General features: G+C 36.8%; 2 protein-coding genes across 6 annotated transcripts; both read right to left on the bottom strand.

The window, feature by feature from the left end:
• On the bottom strand, nucleotides 1-1,818 carry CDI (Nucleotide-diphospho-sugar transferases superfamily protein). 4 transcript variants are annotated; one of them, XR_015911497.1, is made up of 3 exons: nucleotides 1,610-1,817; nucleotides 178-1,112; nucleotides 1-114 (listed from the first exon to the last, which is right to left on the bottom strand). XR_015911497.1 is itself a non-coding variant. In XM_088513612.1 (3 exons), exon 3 carries the CDS (start codon nucleotides 1,081-1,083, stop codon nucleotides 313-315), a length of 771 nt encoding a protein of 256 aa, XP_088369738.1. In that variant the 5' UTR covers nucleotides 1,084-1,112; nucleotides 1,272-1,379; nucleotides 1,610-1,818; the 3' UTR covers nucleotides 1-312. The 4 variants fall into 4 exon arrangements, 3 of the variants coding, with proteins under 3 accessions (XP_088369738.1, XP_059454243.1, XP_088369739.1); XM_088513612.1 differs by adding an exon at nucleotides 1,272-1,379 and having other exon boundaries at nucleotides 1-1,112; nucleotides 1,610-1,818; XM_059598260.2 differs by having other exon boundaries at nucleotides 1-1,112.
• Nucleotides 1,819-8,028: 6,210 nt separating this feature from the next.
• ORC3 (origin recognition complex subunit 3) lies at nucleotides 8,029-23,357 on the bottom strand. 2 transcript variants are annotated; one of them, XM_059607421.2, is made up of 17 exons: nucleotides 23,243-23,357; nucleotides 22,767-22,985; nucleotides 22,292-22,466; nucleotides 21,729-21,898; nucleotides 21,497-21,627; nucleotides 20,947-21,220; nucleotides 20,772-20,849; nucleotides 18,245-18,312; nucleotides 18,046-18,136; nucleotides 17,495-17,709; nucleotides 14,704-14,773; nucleotides 14,399-14,481; nucleotides 12,904-12,993; nucleotides 11,475-11,550; nucleotides 11,012-11,139; nucleotides 8,772-8,948; nucleotides 8,029-8,409 (listed from the first exon to the last, which is right to left on the bottom strand). In XM_059607421.2, exons 1-17 carry the CDS (start codon nucleotides 23,312-23,314, stop codon nucleotides 8,304-8,306), a joined length of 2,223 nt encoding a protein of 740 aa, XP_059463404.2. In that variant the 5' UTR covers nucleotides 23,315-23,357; the 3' UTR covers nucleotides 8,029-8,303. The 2 variants fall into 2 exon arrangements, with proteins under 2 accessions (XP_059463404.2, XP_059463411.2); XM_059607428.2 differs by lacking the exon at nucleotides 8,029-8,409 and having other exon boundaries at nucleotides 8,839-8,937.
• Between the last annotated feature and the right edge of the window lie 1,452 nt (nucleotides 23,358-24,809).

Raw genomic sequence — 24,809 nt, 5'->3', positions numbered from 1 at the left:
ATTCTGATAAATAAATCAATTCCATTGCATAAATAGCAAAAAGTTACACCCGGCTGTGGCCGTTAAACAATTTAACATATGTAATGCAGATACATGCCTGCAAGGCTGCAATGCCTATATAATAACTAGTGCAAATAACTACTACTGCGAAGGCATTTACATATATGCCTGCAATGCCCTATGGTTCTACTGCCCCCATTAAATCATCATCAGCTCTAGGATTCACATAACAAATTCAACATAAAGAATGACGCATGAAAACAAGTAACAAATACTAGAATATAAATGTGTTATGCCACCTGTTGATTCAATCTACTCTTCAACTTTCTTCTTCGTTTCCTTCATGTACTCCTCCATTTCATTCAACCACAGGTCCGCAAACTCACAATTCTTCCAAGCCTCAAACCAGGGTCCTCCACGAGTATAGTGTATCGCCTTAGGGAAAGTCGTGGAATCATTCTCAACAACCTTGTTATGGCCCTCGAGAAAATTCCAAACAAATGGGATCGACCCAATTTCATCATCCTCAAGCCACTGAAACCTATGAAGAAAAGCACCCGTTTGGGTATTCGCGACCTCAGGTGTCAAGACCCGGTTCTTGGGATGTCCACAATTGTACAGCACCATTGAAGACCAATTCTTCCTTGGATACACTGTTTGCACAGCCCCATCCATTTTTGTAGTCTCTTTTGGGGTATAGTCATGCTGAACACACATAATTGCATACTTATCATTGATCAAGTCCGTCAATTCCTTAATGTCTGTCAAGTACAGAAAATCACAGTCCACAAACATTGCCCAACCCTCATAATTGGCCAAGCAAGGTGTCAAGAACCGAGAAAACGAGAACTCAGTGCTCTCGAATTGGCCTCTTTCGCGCCAATATAAACCACTCTTTCTCAGATCTGATTGTTTTATTGGTATGATCTCGACGGGGATCGAGGACCACTTCAAGATCGAATGGCGACAGACCTCATACGCAAGATCCTCGCGTGGATCATAACCCACGAAGATCTTGAAGGGTTTGTTCGCATCTCCTCCATTACTAGTCACTGCGTGAACCTTCCCATTACTCAAAGTCATCCTAGCAGATACTGATAAATGTTACTTCACTGTTCACCAAAAAAAAAAAATTCAAAGGTTCAGTAAAACAAGGAAGTGAAGAACGCTATGGAAAAATGTAAGTCTTATGCTTTTTGTTGGTTGAATTGTCGTAAATTGGGAAATTGAACAAAACCCAATGGTTGAATTGGTATCAATTGGACGGAAACCTTGCTTTTTCGAGAAGCCATTAACGAAATCAATGATTCAAGCATGTAGCTTCCTTAATTTCCCACCAGTTTCCAGGTAACCAGACAGAACCCATTGCAAGAATCGGTCTATGTGCACATAAATAATTCAGCGATTTGCATTGCGAAAAACGAATAAGTACATATCAAATCAGAGAATTATTCAGCAAAGCAAATGATTGAAAAACCAGACGAGTAACTAAACCAACGTTTGGTTGCAAAGAAAATGTAGGAAAATGAAAAGAAATCTAACCTGAACAAAATACTAACCAGAGAGAATCACAATTAGACAGAAAGAGAGAGAGAGAGAGAGTGTGTACCTAAAGATTGGCAATGCAGATCTTGAAAGAGAACACTATCCCGCGTCTCTTTCTTTCTATATCTTTCTTGGACTTTCTTCGACTTTCCCCGAAAATTTGGTCCACTAAAATTCTGCCTCTATTCCGTGGATGAGAGAGAGAGAGAGAAAGACGGGTGTAAGAACGTTGGTTGAGCTGTGAACCGAAGAGCGAGCGTGGCTTTTATATATGGGGAAGGGAGCCGAAGGAGCACTGAAGAGAATGGGATCTCGGTATGCTGACCGTAGGAGACGCGGTTTCTCTGCTGCGCTGTGGTTTGATGGAGCTACACGTGTAGACAGTGGGCCAATAGGAAAATACAATCAGTTAATCAAGCCCATGGTTAACAGACAAATTGATTAGCTGCCGACAAATTTGTACTCAAATTATGCATTTTATAAATATTTTTTTAAATAAAAATTGCTTCATTTGTCGATTTTTTTTTTATTCGAAAAAATTGTCCTAATGTGATATAAAAATTAAAAAAAATAATAATAATTGTTGGTTTATTGTTAATTTTTTGTTTTGAAAAGAAAAAGTGTTTTTAAACAAAGTCATACACATATCGTGTGAAATATATATGGATTTATAGGTCCATTTATGGTTTATGAATAAATTCATTACTACTTAAATAGAAAGTCATATGAGAGGCTCCTTTGGTTTTTTTTGACTGATTATTGCCTGAGCACAGCACTCATTCCCTAACATTTCAAATGGGATAAAATAGGCCACAAGATTAAAAGCCTTAAAAAAAAATGATTTTAAATTGATTTAGTCCAGAGCTAGAGGTAATTCAATATAATAAGCTTTGCTTCTCCCTCTTTTCCATGCTTAGCAAATAGCAATGCATCCATTAGGATTAGGGCCTAATGTCACCACAGCTCATTGGCAGTGTTTAGCCAGAAATGATCAAGTGCAACTTCAGGATCAGCATTTTAGAAGCTCTGTTAATGCTTCGTCCTCATTGGCAAAGCAGAGGTGGTCTATATTGCCCGACTCCAGTAACTGTAGAAGAGGTGCTTTAAAGTTTCCAACCATCTCAAAACTGGCCAAATCCATGGACACAAAAAGACCCTCTTGCTTGAATAACTTGTAAATTGAATTTTGCATATCTCAACAACAATCACTTGAATCCCTTAAAATCCAATATGTGCTCTCAACTCACTCAATATATATATATATATATATATTGTTGGGAAAATTAATAATTAATTGGCAACCAATTTCCCACCAGCCCTTTATACGAAAGACAAATTTGAAGAAAAAAAAACACACGAAAATATACACCAATCACACACGTACACAAAGAATTTACGTGGTTCAGCAATATGCCTACGTCCAGGAGGCGTGATCCGGTCTCTTTCTTTACTATTGAGAAATATTGAGTACAATAGTACAAGCCTGAACCGCTCAAGTTTAATATCACAAACCCAAACCCTTAACCCCTTGTACACTCCACTTAACTACCCCACTCAACTGTCCCTCTCAAATACCCAGTAAAGAAAAACTCTCTACACTTTGTAAATGCCACAAAGTACTCTAACCAATTTGGATTTTTCGGAAAATCTCAACCAAGGACTACATATCCTTTTATAGAGGCTTAATCGCGAAAAAATAGGAGAACAATTTTAATCCAATTGCTACTGGGAAAACGAAATCATCATGAATACAAAGCCTTTTCCATGATGAAGATAAGCATTGCAGCTCACATGTTTATCCACACACATTTTCTCCAAAAAATCAAATTCCAAGTTGTTCTTGGACTCATTTTAAAACTAACATTTTATTCTTATAGATAAATAGGACTTGAGTCCACCCACTTGAATATTGATATTTTTCAGCAATTATCTTCACACTTGTTGACAAATTGAGCCATTATCAACAATCTCCACCTTGGCGAAAATTTGACAACCTCCACCTGAGACCTCAGGTCCGCATCTTGACCGATGCCCATCTCCACACCCTGAGATGTCATACGAAACATTGTCTACACCAACAATAATAATTCTACAAGAATTATCATGCTCCACCATAAAGAGCACATGCACTTAGAATTAAACCATTCCAAGAATTTTCATTTTCGGCACATGTCGAAAAAATCCTGCTAAAAAATATTGTGCAACTTCCATGTTTGGTTCCCCAAGAAGTTCATCAACCATCGACACCCTTTTACATCACATACCCGACATCAAAAAACCAAACCAATGTCTCGTATGCAAATGTAGACCCGCTAATAGAACACATCCATTATCTTGACATTTTTAGCGGTCATGCCAGAGGATGTATATGCCCTTCTCAAAGACCATCATCATAATCATCTCTCACTGCAGCGAGAGAAACACTATTAGTGTTTTTGGAGCAATCTATCGAACCTGCTCCTCTCAACGTTTTGTGAAGCCTAGATTGGATGTCCTTGACTTGTATTTGCCACAAACCAAAGTTCATTCTCCTGTCGAACCTTTCAATCCCAAACTTCAAAAGACTGCATTTCTTCTTAACAAGTAGAAATCCGCAACCAAGCTCTGATACCAATTATTGGGAAAATTGATAATTAATTGACAACTAAGTTCCCACCAGCCTTTTATGCGAAAGACAAGTTTGGAAAGAAAACACACGAGAACACACACCAATCACACACGTACACAAAGAGTTTACGTGGTTCAGCAATATGCCTACGTCCACGGGGCGTGACCGGTCTCCTTCTTTACTATTGAGAAATATTGAGTACAATAGTACAAGCCTAAACCGCTCAAGTTTAATATCCAAAACCCAAACCCTTAACCCCTTGTACACTTCACTCAACTGTCCTTCTCAAATACCCAGTAAAAAAAAATTCTCTACACTTTGTAAATGCCACAAAGTGCTCTCACCAATTTGAATTTTCCGAATAATCTCAACCAAGGACTACATATCCTTTTACAAAGGCTTAATCACAAAAAATATAGGAGAACAATTTTAATCCAATTGCTGCGGGAAAATGAAACCATCATGAATACAAAGTCTTTTTCATGATGAAGATAAGTATTGCAGCCCACATGTTTATCCATACACGTTTTCTCAAAAAAAAATCCAATTCTAAGTTGTTCTTGGACTCCTTTTAAAACTAACATTATCTTCTTATAGATAAATAGGACTTGAGCCCACCAACTTGAATATTGATATTTTTCAGCAATTATCTTCACACTTGTTGACAATTTGAGCCATTATATATATATATATGTGTGTGTGTGTGTGTGTACGCGCGCTCAAGCGAAAAACCCTTTTGCTTGAATAACTTGTAAATTGAATTTTGCATATCTCAAATGTGTGTGCTCAAGCAAAAGACCCTCTTGCTTGAATAACTTGTAAATTAAATTTTGCATATCTCAACAACAATCACTTGGATCCCTTAAAATCCAATATGTGCTCTCAACTCACTCAATATATGTGTGTGCGCGCGCGCATGCGCGCTCAAGCTTTCTCCAATTGCAACCAGAGTAGAGCCACCGCGCTTGCCGAGGATTTGATCGAGCAACGGAGCAAGGACCAGTCAACTCGGGCCACGTGGTTGATGAGGGCGGCCGGTTGGAGACCAAGGACAAGAGGAGCCTCGACGTCCAGCTTTGGCTTGACCTTGAGCCTTGTCAGTCATCCCCGTTGTTTTTGCGCTCCCATTGTTCTGCTCAGTCACACCACCCATGGTAAATATTTTTTGCATTCTACCCACCATCTCTTCTCTCTTTACTTTTTTTCTTTTTTTTGTCCAAAAAAATCAAAATGCAAGCGAAGAGATTGTGAGTATGGTTGCTAGAATGCATTATAGCATTCCTCCACCACCCACCCCTTGCCCACATGATCAGAGGCTCCTGAATATATAGCCTTTGGCTTTGAATACTTGCCACGTGGAAGGTTAAAGGTTAGGTGCCTGATTAATTCTAGGGAGATTGATCGGATCATTCCTCACCAAATCCCCGCCGTAACGTCAATTTTGTCATCATCTTTTGTCGTAGCTACTGAGAAGGGATATATGTTTTCACGATTGAGTGATACGCAATTTCACTGCTTCTTTTCTTCCCATGTCTCATAACTACATTAATGCTTGTATCTAAGCTCCTCCATATTCGCATTATTGCATATATATATATATATATATATATATATATATATATACTAACAATTGATAATGGATGGAGATCTACTGAAATTCTTTATCTATATTTTAAAAATTAAACAAAATATGTGAAGGATACACGTGAGACCCTTGCTTTATCAAGAAAACACACAGTCGCTGTCCCCCTCCCACTGGACATTCCTCAATTATTTTAGATTTGTCTACGGTCATTTTCCTGCGCCCAAGGGATTATTGAATGGCATCATTTTCACGCTGCCCAAAAAAAAAAAAAACAACGGTTGTCCTTCACGTACCCTCTTTACGGAAATGGTTCTTTTTATTGGCCTGCCTACACGCTGTCTGCGATGAGCAGTATATACTCGCCATCTTATTTGTTGACTGTACATAATACTCGTAATATATAATTTTGTCAACTAAGTTCAATTGGATAATGCGGGATCAGTTGGCGAGTATCAGCGAGTTCACATCATCAACTTTAAGGCTAGCGCGTGAAGGGTATGAAAAGTCAGTGACGTACAGCAAGAAAGCGCACCGACACAAATTATTTTTCAAGGGAAATGATCTTTTGAATATTTTAATCTAAGGTATAGCCTATTTTAATTTTTTATTGTTTAAAATTTATTGTCAAAATTAAAAAATAAAATAAAATAGAAGTGGGTGGTTGCCACCTCATAGGGGGTCGCCTGCCACCCAAGTTGGGCCTTGGGAAGCCACCCCCAAAGGGCCAAAAAAAATAATAATAATAAAATAATGGGTTTGGCGTGTTTGGCCATTGGGGGTGGCTTATCCACCCCCAATGGCCAAACCTAGTAATTTTTTTTTGGTAGGTTTGGCCCTCAGGGGTGGCCCAGGAGCCATAAGGTGGCTTTGCAACTGGTGGGGGTGGCCGAAGTCACCCCCATGGCCCTTGGGGGTGGATTAGCCACCCCCATGGCCCTTTGGAAGTGGCTCGGCCACCCCACAACCAGCCCTTTTTTATTTTTAAAATTTTTTATTATTTTAATTTTGATTTTAAAATTAATAGATTTTAAACAATAAAAATTTAAAATGGGTCATGCCACCTAAAATTAAAATGCCAAAAGATGAACTTTTTATTGCAACCAAACATTTCTCTATTTTTAAATTGCGTGTCTTTAAGAGCACTCCTTTTACAGCCTCACCAATTTTTTTTTTTTTTTTTTTGTGAGTCAATTTATCTAAAATGACCTAAATGTCCACTTTTTAGCCTCACTACTTTAACAAAAAAAAAATAGTTAAGTGAATAGTACTCACCAAATTTAAAAATTAATATTCACTCACCTATTGATTAAACATATATAATTTCCCTCTCTCTTCCTCTTTGCTTTTCGTTTCTCTCCTTTTTTTCTTTTTCTTTCCCAAAAAGTGTGATTAAACAAATATTATTAGGTTTTTTTCTTCCGCCAAAAAGTGTGAGGGGGAACTCCCCATATGTTAACACTTGTTAAACATATGGTATTATTTTGAGAAATGTTAGAGATGAATAAATTGCTCATATTTAGCCCATATTCTCTTACAATTAACCATTGGATTTGTAGGGTCCACCATTGATTTATATGAGATCTATATAAATCTACAAATTCAATAGTTGATTATAAGGGAATATAAAAAAATATAACAACTTATTCACACCAAGCATTTCTCTATTATTTTTTCCTTTCAAAGATAGTTGTATGAAATTTTGTCCAATTGGCCTGTGTATGTTCATAGGCAATAGTGTGCGTCACGCGTGCCTGCGTGTGTACTACCGAAATACTATTCGATTCCCATCATCAACTCACCCACCGCCTTTCAATATTTAATATGGACAGACTTACGAAATTCTACACTCGTCATGTGTCTTCTTTGAGGGCAACGTGTCCAGCAAATCTTGTGAGCAATAGCTATTGCCCTGTTGTGTTGTGGTACCAGATGTGAGGAGTCATGAGTCGATTGTGTGAACGTTGATTGTGTAGTAGTAGCAGTGGGTTAGTTATTGTTCAAGTCTTGTAACAATTATCAATTATGGGTTATTTATTTGTAGCATCTCATTTGAAACCCTAAACAAAGAGGAAGAGCAGATCCCCTTGAATTGGTTCGAGTATAGAATCAAACGTACCTTATTAAGTATGAAATTCAATAAGTTGTAGCTTTGTAACTAAGTCCGAAGAAATTGACTTATAAATTGATTTAAAATGTCTTGATATTATGAGTGGTTATAGTATTAAGTAATTAAATACTGATAAAAAAAAAGATAAAAAAAAGACTAAAATAGAGTAGACTATTGTAGTCGTCAACTGTAAAGCATAGTAATATGTTACAATTTTAAGTATCTTACATAGTTTAAATACAATCTTAATTGTGTGTACATAAGCTTTTATACAGCTCTTAGGATCCCAAGTGCTTCTGGAACAATCTTTTTGATATTTGATGAAATATATTGGTTAGATTGGTAAATGTAAAATAAGACTACCTTTGAGTACAACTGCACAAAAATAAAATAAAAACTAACTTCGCATAAAATAGATCGAAGCAATGCCGACTAAGCTTCTTCAATAGCTCCACTAGTTAGAGACCAAAGGCCACTCTCTGCACACAATCAGGACGTCTTCTGCTAGGCATCCGAAGGAGCCCCGTAATCTGCAGCTCTGTAACTGCCCTGCAAAACCTTGCTCTGTGGGAAACAGAATTAAGGATCTTCATGGATTACGAGATTGGGGGAAGGGGGGAGAAAAAGCAATCCCTGATGCAAAGAAGGCATATATGCAACATAGCGTTCCTAGGTGGGTTAGAAATCTCTTGTTTGAATCTAGAACAGCAATACTTAATTCACGCGGGACATACGAATCTCACATATAACACGGTTTTTCAAATTATTGCAAATGCACTTTTTGAAATCGTAAACCTTCAAAACCCAAACGGACTAACTGTATGTGCACATTCATACTAGTTTCGGAATTGCCATGTAATGCAACAAACATTTCGGAACATATAGACTGCAAACTATATGATGCTAATGAAAAACCAAGAGGATACTGAATTGAAGCTTCACTCTTGTTTTCAGATTCGTATTTATGCTTCCTTTTCTTTGATAGTGGGGACTGTTTCGACTTGTGTTTGCCTTTTGTACTAGGTTGAAGAACAACTGTTTTGAAAGATTGGAACCAGTCATGCAGATTGATAAGATCACCATGTTCCTGAGCTAGAGTGTACCTAGCACAATAGAAAAACATGAATTACATCCATTAAGGACTACAAACTTTCAGCTTCACAAGGAAGTTAACAAACCAGATGAAAGTAAAATTAATTTACATCCTGTCTTCTGATAAGGGTGGACCATAAGGCTAATGATATCTATCACATATTATCAAAAAGTACACATTTTAGTATATCACTTTAGTGTCATCACATTATATCTCAGACCGTATAAACTGCAATGAATCTTTAAACAGAATAATCTTTTATACCTGATCTAAGTCATAAAAGAACTTTTAATATACTTGTAAACTAAAGATGGAGCTTGTTCAGACCCCTAATATGCCATGCAACTTATGCAAATATGCAATAGAACAAGCAAAATCATAACCAAATGGAGAAATCCTATGAGGATGTTATAGATCCTACCATAAATATGTCCTATTTTAAGAAGTTGATCATGTCAAATTAGTAACTATGAATTTCATTGCTGATAAAGCATCTTCCTTTTCAACTGATACGATTGAATGGCAATTTTACCAGTTCAACATCTGTTAATTAGTGAAAAAAAATTGTAATTACTAATAATTTTGATAAAATACATGTACATACACATCATACATACATACAAATATGTGTACTCATTAACTAAATAGTTATTAGAATATTGATTATCCACCATGAATCACAAATGGTTCCTCAAATAATTAATGAAAATGATAAATTTGTAAAATAATAATTATTGGAAGTTCAAATTGACACGATCAAACTTTTTTTGCTAAAAATATGCAACTCTAATAGGCATTCTCAAATGATATGCCAAGTTGAGCAGTCCTACTTTTATTTCTTAACACTTCCAATATGCAGTTCTGAAAAGAAAGGTTGACGAAAACCATTAAATAGCTTGTTTTTGTATCAGAATTTGAAGGCAAAATCCCTCCAAATGTTGCCCCAAAATCTTTTTTTTTTTTTTTGGTGAGTACATAGCAAAGAAACTACAAATTACAACAATGGGGTGGGCAACCCAAACAAAAAGCCATTAAATCACCGTATCAGATAAGGTAAACAGAAAAAAAAAAAAAAAAAAAAAAAGAGGCAATGCATCAAATGAATGACGCGGGCCTATAATTTCTTGACACGAAGACCAAAAAAATGGACCACCAATTAAGACGGTAATATATGGTGTGTCAAAAATGACACAACCAAAAAGTCTAGAAAAGAACATGAAACTATAAAAGTTTCACAATCCTCTCCAAACCCCAAAGGACGGACAGGAACAAACGGTGATAGGGACTCTTAAACACAAAGAAAATAACAACATAGAAACAAAAACATGACTAAAAGCCCAGAACAAACGACAAGCAAATAACATAAAAAGGAAATAAATAGTACAAAACAGGAGAGTCGGTGGCTGAAGGGGCGGAGGAAGGGTCTTCACGCTCCGGCGCGTGTTGAACACACTCCAGCACGTGGTGGCCGGATGATGATGGAGCTGGCGGCGATAGGTAGCGGAGAGGCCCAGGAGTTCAGTGAGGTGGCGCATGTGAGGTTGTAGCTTCATGAAATGGACAGATCTGATTTTGAAAAAACAAAATCCAAAGATTTCAAAAAGAAGCCGGAACTGAAACTTGGAGAGGATGGAGAAGGCGGTGACCAGACCATCTACAGAGGAGGACGAGACGATGGAGCTGTTGATGTAGAATAAGTCGCCATAGGCGATGGATAGGGCCTCCGATGAGGCAAGTAAAACCTCATAGGAGGTATTTGGAGCCTCATAAGAGGCAGGAAATGGAAATGGAGAGGAAGGGAAGGGAAAGGGGATCAGAGGGGAAAGGATGGGAGGAGGAAGTCGAAACTTCCTCCTCCCATGGGTGAGAGAAGAGAGCGTTTTTCTTCTTTCTAGGTTTCCTAATACTATGTTGCCCCAAAATCTTTAGATGTAATCTTGGTGGATACAGATGCAACAAATCACACAATAGCTAACAGTGACTTCAAGCCATGGATATCACCATCATGAAAAGGACATGTCATTGGTCCAGAAGCAAGTGCCATGTGAGTGCTTCATTCAAACTTATACTTACATAACTGAGGTATCGTGCATAGATGGCAAAAGGACATTTCCACTCTTGCTGCAGCAACTACACTGCAGAATTTTGTAAAACTCCAGAAGATCAACTTGGATCCTTCTTCTTGGGTCTCCAATTAAAGCCTGTGATAAATGAGAAGTTTAAAAAACTACAAAGAGATTGTAAGACTATAAACTTAATTCTCCAGAACTTAAAGGTGAAGGCATGTTCTTCTCATGATATAAGAAACAAGACATGTCTAGGAAATCTTAATATATGACAATGCCTTTTCTTGCTGCATAGAATCCTGTTTCTTCAAAATTTGTCATATTCTGTCGCTGCGATAATCTAGCTTTATGGATTTTGGTCGAATTCCGTGTGACATCTATAGCAATAATCATATTTGAATATTTTCCCTTCTCCGAACTAGGAAAGATCATACGAATTTATTGGTCAAAGTAATCCTTGGAGTGCTTACCAATTGAAGTTTCTCAACATTCTTAAAGCACACAATTTCATGCAAAGGTATGCACTCCATAGGCCTCAAATAATCCCTGTTTCATAGGAAAAAAGAAAAGTCACTCCTTTCAGTAGGTGCATATTATAATATATTCATTGTTAGAATAGATGAAAGCTATGCAAGGACTCCATTATTCTTCTGGTTTATTACAATATAAAGACGGAAGATCCCAATTTTTTACACCAGTTTGAGGATCTAATAATGCAACAAGGACCTCTTATACAGTTTCTGGCCATTTAACTTTCATTTACGCACCTATCATGTTTACACATGCTGCATTGGTGGGGGTTGGGGGGGGGGGTTGCCCCCATTCTACCCGGCTTTTAAGGCTCGGCCCCCCTTCTTCCACTAGCAGTGCAGAGAAATGCCCCCCTCTTCCACTCTGCAGAACTTACCTCTTTGCTTTCTTTTACCAGTTACAACATTTTCTCTCTTCCCCTCTCCCCCCCCCCCCCCCCCTCTCTCTCTCTCTCTCTATGAAACACGCGCAATGAAAACTGTTTCCCTCACACTTTTCAAGAACATAACAAATTTTTCGAACTCCAGGAGAGTGCCCCAATTGGTTTTTATTAGCAAGTATATCCTGATTGCTTCAAACCAGAATCCCCTTCGGATGATTGACAAGACAAAAGATTTGACATGTCAAAACTCTCACAACTCCAGTTGAACTAAGAGTGTAGCAGCAAAGTCCTGTTTTCAAGATGATAGCCCAGAAGCTAATACGTTTTTCTGGAAATACCTGTGACGTCCCCAGTTGATGCAACGCACTAAAAGCTCAAAAAATGAAGTATATTTAAAGACCCAAAAGAATATTAAAAATGGGACATATTCACTGGGGGGCATACTTAATGTCTGCCAAGGTCTAGTCTACTATCTAGTTGATGTCAAGTCCTAGTCTATGCTTCTCCTAGTTGGTACCCCTGATTCAATATTTTTCTAGTTTTTATCGAGTCTGAGGTAGCATTGTAATTTATGTCAAGCTCCAGTTGAACTTCTTTCCTTTATAAATCAGGAGTCCCACTCTTATTAGAAAAAAGGGTGCTGCAAGCCGATAAAACAACCTTGTTAGTTGTCAATTTCTTAGAGTTGAACACACAAAATTTCCGGCAACAGTGTGATTGCCTTCTTTCCTAAATTTGATTGCCTAGTCAATGTAGGTATGATTGCCTTGGCTACTGTAATCTTCTTCTTCTTTAGCTCTATATCAATTAGCAATGTGGGTTAGACAACTGATTAGTGTATCATTAATCCAAACGTCTGATCAGCATAGAAGTAATGAAGTTGTAGATTTAACATAACAGATAAAGACTGGATTATGAGTTCTCCTCAAGATCCTACGACAGATCCACATCCCCTTCTAAGCAAGAATGAAAATATCTATCCTTACCTGACCAAGCAATCTAGTAATGTGGCAGCTTTCTCATTTATTGCTTTTGAGTCCTTCTCAATATTTAAAGGGCTCCAAGATGAATGTCTCCTGTCACATCACACAGTCACATCAAAACCCCAAGAATCTGTGATTAATACATGCATGCATACGTACAAATACATCTACAAACATGAAAAGTAGAAAATTAATATGATGAAAATAAATATAATACAAAAAAGCATAAGAACATTCGAGCGTTTTGGTGCATATCTATACATCTTATAGCAGTAAAATGGCTATCCTTATGAATTTTCCAGAACTTTAATTTAACCACCAATGTCATAAAGATCAGATCAATCAAGAAAATAAGTAGCTTCTAATTTTCCCAACTTCCATTTTGAAACGCTTGCCCAGTATCATTCAATGTACATGCATATACAAACAAATAATATACCTTTTTTTCTTTTACTTCTACAGTTAAAGTTCCTAATAACTTAAACTTCCAAAGAAAGATAATACTTTTAGGCCGACAAAAAAAAAAAAAAAAAAAAAAAAAAAGGAATAAGAAGAAAGCTAAAGAATTCTTGCATGTGTCAAGTCAACAGTTTTTTCTAAAAATGATTTCTAAAAATCCAGTAAATTTTGAATTTTTTTTTTGGGTTCATGCAGGGGCTACCTGGGAGCCTATATGGGTGCACCACAAAAAATTATCTAGGTGGCATAAGTTTGGAGTCCAAGCACAGATCAGGTAGTGTCAGAGTGGATAGCCTATTCTTATTTTGAGGTGTTGGTAATTATAGGGCCTTGATGCAATTGCAGTACTATCCCTATTGAGCATCACAATTGTGAAGTAGGCTATGGCAACATACTATGCTAGATACCTTAGCTTGATCAAGAAAAAGTCCAATTTCATATATTATTTATTGACAGCCAAAGCAGCATCTTGAACTCTTTGGGGGGCAGTTGATGATGGCTTAACGCTTCTAAAGTAAGAAACAAGAACATCTTGTTTTAAAAGAAGCATAAACAGCGGGTTTATACTTGGCCTTAAGATTACAAAAGAAAGCATTTCACAGTTTCTTGATATAACAATCACAGAAAGACTGATTTGTACCTGAATCAAAAAATGAAAAAGAAAAGAAGAAGAAAAACACTTAAAGAGACTTGGGAACTTTTGTACCCTTCGGTTCTTAAAAAAATTGGCAAGCAAAGTTTCTATCCTATCATCATAAACATTTCTCAGTCCAGCACCCAAAATAGCAAAAAAGTGTAACTTGTAGTCCCTTGAGTCACACCTTTCATTCAAGCTTCAAATGTCAAAAGCCCCAAATCTAATGATCTGAATTTCTATAACATGTTAAGATCTAACAAAGTACTGGAAACTAACATGCTTCACCTATTTTTAGCAGGCAATTCAAAATTCAATGTTACAATGGATGGAACAATAATATGTGGCATAAGTATGATATAAAATCCTAATACCAAAGAAAAAAAAAATTGAATAGAATATTACTTGGATATGTCATCAACATTTTGTTTCAACTTGCCATCTTCAAATCTCAACACAGACTGCAACTCCTTCAATTTTTCATGGATCTATCACAGGCATGTTATTTGATGGTAATTAGTTTGACTACCGATGATAACAAATTAATTCCATCTGTCTCAAAGCTATTAAAAGATGTAAAAGAAATACAGCACATTGCACAAAATGCAAGAAGCAAATGTAAGACTGATTAATTATATGATTATTTGGATTAAGAAGCAAATGGCATAAACCCCTGAGACTTCTCAAGTTTCTCAAAACTATAAGCATACCTCAAGAATGTCCACAGTAATGTTTTCCCAACTCTTTAACAACTGATAGAGCATCACTGCAGGAAGATCCCTGATTGAATTCAAACTTCAAAATAACGACATGAAGCAATAAATTTTTTTTTAAATAATCAACTACACAATGACTTATAAATTAAGGGTAACCTTTATGTTAGGTGGCAAAAGATTAGGCAAGGCATATATCGCTTTCAATATAACTACTGTAATAAACAAATCGCAAACAACAGTTAATTTATCTTGCACTTAAGTCTTGAAGAACTCTCAAATCCAATTTGAGGACATGGTTATTAGTGAAAAAATGCAAGAAATAAATCATATATTCTACAATGTTAATATATCAAAGCAAGATCTAGAACTAGAATCAATAAGTTCCACAGATTAATAACTTCCAATCTTCAAATACACGTCCATATCTACAACAATTTATTGCATACAAATTGATCAGTGTGGTTATATGTCAACAATTTTATAATTGTTGTTCAAATAATTCTAGTGATCACGCTAAATCCTGGTAGGCAAAAATATTAGGATAGAGGATGATTATAATGATCATTAAGGATTACATCCTAATTTTACAACAAAACCAATATTTTCTTTACAATTACTAAAACCTTATAAAGGAAAAAGAAAAGAAGTGCAGAGCAACATCACAGTTAGAAAACATGGTGTATAAGAAGAATACAATACAAAGTTCAACTCAAATTAAGATCATGAAACCTGCTATTCAGGACTTAGTAGTGATTATATGGGTTCAAGCCAAAGCCTGTGGGTCAGATAAAAAAACATGCCCCAAACATACGCTGAATCCTGAGAGCTTGACCCAAAAAAAAAAGAAGAAAAACTGATCATCCTACTTCCCAATAATTAGTTCACAATGAGGGAGAGTAAATAGGGGTGGGCAATAACCCGCACAACCTGCAAACCCGCCCCACCCCGTGCGGATTTTAGGTGTTTTTTTGCGGGTACGGGTTGGATTTCTTCCAACCCGTGTGGGGCAAGGCGGGTTACAGGTATAGGCATTTTTTTTTCCTGCGGGTACCCACCCCACCCCGCCTAAGTATAAAACTAAAAAACCCTAACCCTAATAATTTCAGCCTCTCTCTCTCTCTCTCTCTCTATTCTGGCCATTTCTCTTGCTCTCTCTCAGGTCTGTTCTCTCTCTCTCTCGTTAGCGGCTCTCTCTCCGCCGTCTCTCGTCTGCTTCTCTCTCTCGTCTACGCCACCGCTCCACCTCCACAAACCACGATCCAAGTGTTTTTTCTCTCTCTAGACCTCTTTCATGAATGGAAACCAAGAGATCTCTTTTATCATTATCTTAATCTGAATCATTCTTCGGTTTTCTTTTCCATTGTTTATAGGTTTGTAGTTTGTTTCTCGAGGTTCTGATGTAGGGTTGTGTTTGTTTAGGAGGAAAATAAACCTACAGAAGAGACGAAAATGAAGGAGAAGAAACTAGAGGAGAAGAAAGATGAAAAGAAAGAAGAGAAACCGGCAAAGAAGCCGGCGGAGGAAAAGAAAGGAGAAGATCTAAAAGGATGAAAAATAACCCAACCCACACAACCCACCCCGGCCCACAATACCCGAACCCACGCGAATAAGCTTTACTTTGCCCGGGTAGTGGGTTGGAAAATCCAAACCCGCAGGGTGCGGGGCGAAGCCGGTGGAGGAAAAGAAAGGAGAAGATCTAAGGAAGCGAAGGATGGAAAAGAACTCAACCCGCACTACCCGCCCCACAATACCCGAACCCGCACAGATAAGCTTTACTTTGCCTGGTAGCGGGTTGGAAAATCCAAACCCGCACGGTGCTGGGCGGGTTGGGGAAAAGGCTGATATCCGCCCCGCCCCGCGCCCACTCCTAAGAGTAACACAGGTTTCATTATAATGTTGGAGTTCACTGAGTAAAGTTGCAAAAATACTGCTCCACCAGGGATACTGAAAAGGTCTTGGTAGTAGTTAGCAATCAATTAATAAAGGCAAAATGGCAATGGCATGTGATCAGTAGCACCTAATGAAAGCCCGCACAAAGCTTTGTGGAAAGACAAAATGCTAGGGCAGGGCTGATAATAAATAATAGATGAAACACACCCTTTGGTCCGCTATATGGGTTCTTATCATGCTAATTGACCTCAAGTAATTTATTTGCTAGCCATCTATCTTCTGCAGTATCCCCCATGTTTCTTACCACCATAACCAATTATGCATTCGCCAGTCATTTGGGAATTGGGAGCATGTGGTAAATTAATGAAAAGACTAACCAAATGGCAAGGAAGAATCACCAATATCTTCTAATCGGGTGTCATTAACAAGCTTATACATCCAGTAGCTGTTATACTCTCGACAAATATAAGAGAAATAAAAAATAACTGCAAAATTATAGAGGTAAAATAATTCAATGTAGTCAAAGTTAAAGAATTTCTATTGCAGCCAAGCTAAAGACTGAAAATATCATTACCTATCAACAAAAAAAGACTGAAAATATCAATTAAAGCCTACATGCTTAGTGGCTTGCTGTTAACATCAATAATTAGTTAAACAGCCAGAATATTTAGTACCAGAAAGAGTTGCCATTAAAATGCAATACTTCCCCAACCCTTTTTTTTTTCTCTTCAAAACCATAAAAGCAAAATTTTCATTTTTCAAAAAAAAACAAAAATGGATAGAGAAGATTTGCAAAGCGTTGCAGTTATATTCCCCTCTGGAAACCCTCAAATGTGAACCTATGACAGGAGAAGCTTATTTTGGTCCATCTAAATTGTAAAGTCATGCTACCTACCTCACTTTGCGTACTATCTGAGAGATAATGCCACCCTTTTGAAAGGTAGAATACTTTCGACGCTTACAACGATCACTAGCCATACCTAATCCAGAATCTTTATCTAGCTCCACATGATTATTGGAAGCCCTTGAGATGTACAAATCTGGATCAAGCGCCTCGCATAATAAGTCTAGCAGCCGGATTTTATTACACTTCCCTGCTTCATAGAGGCACTGCAAAATGCATTAATTTTTAATAAACAAAAATTCTAGTTCCTTGACATGGCGCATCAACTTAGCCAAGAGGTTACTACCACCTAATCATGAAAACAATTAAAAAGAAACCAACAAGTTCCAAAAATGAAGTTTTCACCAAAGAAATTATGCAGTTTTGCATTACAGGTGAAAAAAAATGAGACAAAGAAAACTCCAGGAAATAAAATTGAAACATACATTTGTAAATTTACAATGAAGAAAAGAGCAGGCCAAGGACTGGTGCTTTCATAATTTATATTGGCATGTGAATAGAAATAAATATATATATATATATATATATATCCAAAGCCTCACCAAGACCACAATGCTCCAGCACTTCTGCAATCTCTTCAATTCTGAGAAACCATGAACCAAACTTTTAGCAGTCTGATCAGCCATTTGATTCCTAGTGAAAGGTTTTTAACCAAAATCAGAGTATAATCATCTTCCTTTTAGCAATTTTGGGCATTCATAGAAAAGCAGGTAGTGTCTAATTGTTGAATATTTGTATTACCTCACATAAGATGGAAGCTGAGAAGCATGCTTCAATATTACCTCTGGTAGTAAACAAATTTTCTCACCCTAACATTGTTTGGGACAAAAAGAAAAATTGATGAGATTCCAAGCTTAAATCTCATCATGGATGTAGGTTCTTACAAAAATCTGAAGCATCAGAAAAATCAAACACTTTTAATTTGGGGTTTAGTTCACAGAGACGCAATTGTTGCTCCTGCAGAAATTTTGGCATGTGAGACATATCACTTGCACTCAAGTGAAAAATGTGCAAGCAATAAAAATTTTATGGAAATAACATTCCTTTTCCTGAGCAGTAAAACAAATTTAATCGCCGCCCATTTGCTATGTAAATTTTCAAAGCAGGGGAAACAGGGAGTGTGCCTGAAATACATGCCACCGATGCATTATATTGTATATACATGACAAGCATAGAGGGTAGAGCCAGGATCTAACTTTAAGTGGGGGTAAGTTGATTACTAATTAATATTACTAATCATCATTTTATAAAAAATCTATGAATTCAAATTTGAATATCATAGTCAACATTAATACCCAGGTGTAATTTTTCAGACAGCTAGTTCTTTTCCTTTTGGGTTTTTGTGTGTGTTTGGGGGGGGGGGGGGAGTTGTTGTTGAAATAGGCTAAAAAACCCCTTCCCAAATTCCTATCTTCAAAATTTAGTTCAACCTTATAGAATTTCCTGCTTCGTATTATAGAAAAAATAAAAAAAATATATCACTTTTTGTTTTTGTCATTGAATAGAAAGTAAAGATAACTTCAGTAAAGGCTTATTATCCCTCGTCTAGAAATATCCAAAATTTGATGTCTAATATTCCCATCAATAGTTCAACTCTAAGAAACAATAATCAAATCACAGGTTAAACCAAGGCCTCAATCTATAATAAAAAAGAACTACCATTCGACTACATATGTTGGTGGTCATACATGCATATTCTTTAAAGGCAATTTAACTGATACTTCTAAAAACCAAACTATGATGAAAAAATTGACTTGTAGGAAAGAAGTTGAGTACTAAAAGAGCCAACTCAGAGTAGGAAATATGCGGACTTACTAGTGGAAAGTAAAATACTAAGTAACTAATCTGGTCCTGTGCAAATATTCAGTCAGACAATTGATTTCAAAAACACTCAATTTTCATTAACTCAAAGAAAAAGTTGGGGAATTTGACTCTTGAACTAAATAATTCATCCAATGAAATTAAAAAGTCAAGCAAGTGCAGCGACTTCCAAATTGATCTACTTACTTCTTGTTTTATCTAAAGACTTCATTAAATAGATGTATCTTTTGTTGAACCCCAAGCCTTTTTGGTTTTCAACATTTCAGGATAAACTTTTTTTTTTTTTGGTTAAATCTAAAAATGGTCAATGTGATTTTCATGTTTATCAAAACACTCCTTGGGTTTTAAAAAGTGATAAAATTGGTCCTTGGGCTTTCTAAGTTTATAAGGTTCGTCCTTCCATTTAGGTTGTGATCAACTTGAGTATTGAATGTTCAAGCTTGGTTCGTTTAATGTGGGAGATGACTCCAAGGTTAGATTCTAATATAATCTCTGGTGTGGGGATATGACCCTTAAGAAGCCTTTCGAAATTTATTTGGTATTCTTGAGCAAATGATGCTCTTGTTACAGCTCACGTGGATCTTTCGAGATACTCCACTCAGAAGAACGTGAGCTTTGATACTCATGATTGGGCGGTAGATGTCTTTGCCTCGTTCTTCAGGATGGAATGCGACGGGAAGGTGAGAACAAGTTGTGGTGGGTTCCCTTCAAAAGATGGTTGTTTGGTGTTAAATCTTTTTACAGTGCCATGGCTTGTAATGATGGCATCCGCTTCCCTTAGAAGAGTGTTTGGCAGACTAAGTTTCCGTTGAGAGTGGCTCTTTTTAATTGGTCAGCAGCCCTAGGAAAGATCCATTCCATGGATAACTTCAAGAAGCGGCACGTTATTGTAGTCAATAAGTGATGCATGTGTAAAAGGAATAGAGAGTTTGTGGACCATCTTCTTCTGTATTGTGAGGTTCTATGTACCACTTGGAATGTTTTCTCCAGTCGATTTGGGTCGTCATGAGTTATGCCTAGATTAGTAGTCAACTTATGCCTGTTGGTGGACTATCAGCAGCTCTCGAAGTGTTATTATGTCGCTAACCACATAACCACTTTTGAAGGTGGTTAGTGGTTTTAGGGGTAGGCGAAGGCAATATGTGGACATAGATAGCACAATTAACTTAAGGTTTATCTTAAAGTAGAACTAAGATATGAGATGATTAAGTAACATGATTAAACAAATGAAGAATTCAACATTTTTTTTATGTCGGGGAACCTCTCTAAGGCAGGGCCTTTCGGACCCACCCCTACAAAGTAAACCTCAGTCCCGTGCATCACACCCTCGGAAGTTTCCCTACACGGAACTTGTTAAATCTCTGACTTTTCACCAGGGGGTGTGGTCCCAAGAGATTGTTTGCACCCATGAAAAATTCAACATTACAAGAGGATAAAGAAATTTAACCTTTTGCTTTTCTTCAACAAGCAGGTCACCAAGTATGAAGCTCAGAGGCTCCATGGAGAAGTGCTGGGCACATGCTATCTGAAAAATACTTTTTAAAACATAAAATCAGCACGGGCTAACCATGCTGGCAGGAAAGAGACAAAGATAACAATGACAAAAGACATGCAGAACCAACCTTCAAAGCTCTAATAAAAGATGTTAATGTTCCATCCTGGTTTAGGAAGTAGTTTCTCAAGAAAACAGCCGCCTTGTGACCAACACTAAACCCAGAACACTGCTTCACAAGGACTGCCTCAACAACAGCATCCATTCTCTCAGCTGGGGATCCTAATATGAACTTAGAAGGGCACAAGCGCTGGAGCACATTTGAAGGAAGGATGTTTCTTGGAGCATCCAGTGTTGTGGAAACTCCCATTAAAATAATTATTGGAATTTTTAGAACCCATTCGCTGATGTAGATAAAGGAATAAGTTGCAAGCAGTTATTGCACGATACAGATGACATTATATATAACAGAAAAACACAATCTTTAAATCTTGAGAATGCTAATCCATGTTCCACACGGATTATATGTAAGTTTACGTGTGTGTGCACATAAATATACGTGTGTGCGCGCACGTGTACATAAGTCTACTGATCTAAAAATATGTACATAAACATCTACACGGAAATATAAATTCATATATAAGCATGTGTGGGGGGAGTGCCACAGTGCAGTGGAGTACCTCAACATAAGGATGAAGTCAGATAAGACAGACCCACAACATCGTTCCATATCATCTATAATCACAACCACTGGAGAATCGTGGTTGTCTTGTTCTCTGTACCATGATGCTAAGATGGATATGTCAGCTGCCTGCTTTAAAGAAGCATCACAAACACAAATGAAAATGAAAACCACTTCGACTGAAATCATAACATTTATTTATGCATGAATATCTACATCTAAGTACTTACATCCAACGTAGTTGTTAAGAACTGTCTCAAAAAACCTCTAAGGCAACCACCAATCCCATTCTTGGCTGAGAAGTCCATGGATGAAAGGTTAGCCACATGGCATCCATGAGATCTCAAAGAAAGGCCAAGCTCTTCAAATGTCAGTAGATCATCAACAAACTCCATATTCTCTGCCAATCATTAATCAATATTGCTTATTAGACAAAAATATTGGGAAATGCCAGCTGAATTACTAACAATAAAAACACATGGCATAGCAACAGGCCAGAGAAGAGCCAAAATTGATGGATCAAGTTGAATTCTTATTGTGGGATGTAAATGCAAGTATGCATCCCCAACCAAAAAGTATACATAGATCATTACAGTTTATTGTTCCTTCACCAAACATCACAAAGAACGGGAATGAAGGTTTTAATAAGAATACAGGTTTGAGTTCCCGTCAGTCAATCATTTACTTCAAATACATCTAACAGGGGGACATATTGCTAGTATCTACTTGATATGTACTACCATTTTCTCTGACCAAACTTTTCTTTGAAGTATTGACATAGACAAGAACTTACTGGTCAGAATTAGCCCAGTGAACAGTCGTTTACAGGTAGCAGCGGCCACAATTGGAAAAGACCTAGTTGCTTCGGCGAAACCAAGTGTTCCAAATGATTTAATAGCATTGAAGGACTCGCAGACCCAGCTATGTATCTCGTTCAATACATTAGTATTGATACCCCTCAAAACATCCTGCAAAAATAGTTCAAGATTCTATGTGATCACTGAGAAAATAAAGGAAGTGAAAGCAACATCCGATATCTTACACTTATATCGCTCTTTACTACATGATAAATATAAATTTAAAACAAAATAGATAAATTCCAACAAACACAAATAACTTCTTTTTAATAAGTAAAAAACACAAATAACTTGCGAAATCAAACACATTAAACTTGAATTTTTCAATTCCCAAAACCAATGTAATCCGCATCTTCTCTAATGCTCTAAAATGAAAATTAACGATAGCATATATGTAACGCGGAGAAAAACCTTGATGGTCAAGTCGATTCTAGACCAAACAAGCTCAAAAGCTTCCATACGCAAGTGCTCGTAGCGGCGCTCATCCCACTCTTCAGCTCTCTCTGCCTCCGATTTATCGGTCTTCTTAGGTGATGATGGAGATAAATCGATTCGCCTTCGGGTTTTCCCAGTTCCAGTTGATCTTTTCTCGGATTTTCGGGATGATGCTTTGTGAAGGACGAAGAATGTCTGAGAAAAATAAAAGGAATTCAACGGATATTAGATTAGTGCTCCATTTGCTTTGAGAAAAAATAAAGAAAAAAAGGAAAATAATCCCTCATCCAGTTAGTTAAGTGCGAGAAAAATATCGTTCCATTAAAACGGAAACCAATTTAACCTCAATACTTCTATTTTAAGCATCTTTCTTTTCATTTCCTTCAAATCCTTTTTCTCGGGAAACAAACGGAGACCAAAAAGAAAAGAATGAGATCGGAGAGAGCACATACCTGGAGATTATTTTCATTGGTCTCGGATGTAGTTTGAATCGATGAATCCGTAGCACCAGAAGCGAGCGCCATTTCGTGACAGCCAATTCTCTCTCTCGCTAGCCTAGGGTTATCTCTCTCCCAAATTTTTTTTTGGCGGGAAAAAGATTCAGAGTAAATACGTAAATTAACATTTTAGAAACGGTGCGGTTTTGGTACTGGGTTGGAGGACCCTATCCCCCACCCGTTTGCGATTATTCGAGTGCTATTCCGAACCCGAACGGATCCGGTAAAGAAAGGGCGAGCCGGATGCAAGCCTACGCTCTTGGGCTTTGTTTGCATTGGGCTATATTTCGGTTATCGAAGACCGTGCTATTCACAATTGACACCTGGACCTTAGTGGGTTGTTTTGTAGAAATCGTCGATAGCACGAGTTCAATTGTTAATTATAACACCGTATAATTATTTTTAGGAATTAAAAAAAATGCAAAATTAGTCCTTGTGATTTAATTGATTTATAATTAGTTCCCTATGTTATTAAAATGAACGCAAATGTCTCTAAGGTGTGCCAAAAAAATAATTTAGTCCTACAGTCAAATTTTGTCTACTAATTTAACATACTTCGTTAGTATGACACCGACTTAAGTATAACAAATATAACAATTTTATTAGTTCTAACGTTTTACACTATCAGAATATGTTAAGTCAGTAAACGAAATTTAACAATAATGACTAAATTATTATTATTATTTTTTTTTTTTTTTTTTTTGCATATCTCATGGACTTTTAAATTTATTCTGATATGATAGGAAGTTAATTGCAAATCAAGTTAACCACATGGACTAATTTTGCATTTTTTCCTTGGGAAAATGATTGAAGCGTTACGGTTTTTACTACAATCCTTTTATAAATTCAAGTGGCAGTTTATATGGCAATAATCACGTCAGTTACTAATTAATTAATAACAGCGGTGGATAATGACAACCTGAATAACTCTATCATTTAAAAAAAAAAAAAAACTCAAAACTTTATTCATATACAAGAGGGGAAATCTCATCTATTCAAATCATATCCATATATATGATTTATTTGACTGTTGTTTTACCCTGCCTATGTGCAATAGAATTTGCTTATCTGTTAACATTATTAACCTACCAACTTTGCAACATATTCAGTACACTTTAAATCATTTATTTAACTGTTAATATCTACTATGATAATAGCCTTCGTAGCATGTACTACTTTGAGTGCATCGCTCTATTAATTTGTAACCAAAATTTGAACTGTCACATCAATTTATATAATAAAAAAAATTATAATATCCCGAACGAATAAGTTTGAAACTTATAAAGCTCATGAACCTTCTAAGATTGGCGCAAATTTGCTAGGCTCTCAAGGAAGTTGACTTGATGACGTGTAAATATGTAATCATTTTTAAAACTCTTATCAATTTTCTATAACCTTTGACTTTGTTGATTTATATTATAAAACTCTGTTAAACCAGTCATTAACCAACAAAGGCCCAACTAGATTCTTGTCTATGCTTGAAGATGTATTATCTAACCTTTTTTTTTTTTTTTTTTTTTAT

This window comes from Corylus avellana, chromosome 2 (assembly GCF_965113065.1).
Source record: "Corylus avellana chromosome 2, dhCorAvel1.hap1.2, whole genome shotgun sequence".
Taxonomy (NCBI): Eukaryota; Viridiplantae; Streptophyta; class Magnoliopsida; order Fagales; family Betulaceae; genus Corylus; species Corylus avellana.
Note: the sequence above shows the minus strand (reverse complement) of the source record. Positions and strands in the feature narration are given on the sequence as shown.

What these genes read in the sequence shown, in the direction of transcription:
- ORC3 (XM_059607421.2), bottom strand. Translation starts at nt 23,314, where the DNA reads ATGGCGCTCGCTTCTGGTGCTACGGATTCATCGATTCAAACTACATCC. An exon ending in GAATCGACTTGACCATCAAG is followed by an intron (nt 22,467 to 22,766) that starts GTTTTTCTCCGC and finishes CTATTTTTGCAG; the next exon opens with GATGTTTTGAGGGGTATCAA. An exon ending in TCTTAACAACTACGTTGGAT is followed by an intron (nt 21,628 to 21,728) that starts GTAAGTACTTAG and finishes TCTTTAAAGCAG; the next exon opens with GCAGCTGACATATCCATCTT.
- CDI (XM_088513612.1), bottom strand. Translation starts at nt 1,083, where the DNA reads ATGACTTTGAGTAATGGGAAGGTTCACGCAGTGACTAGTAATGGAGGA.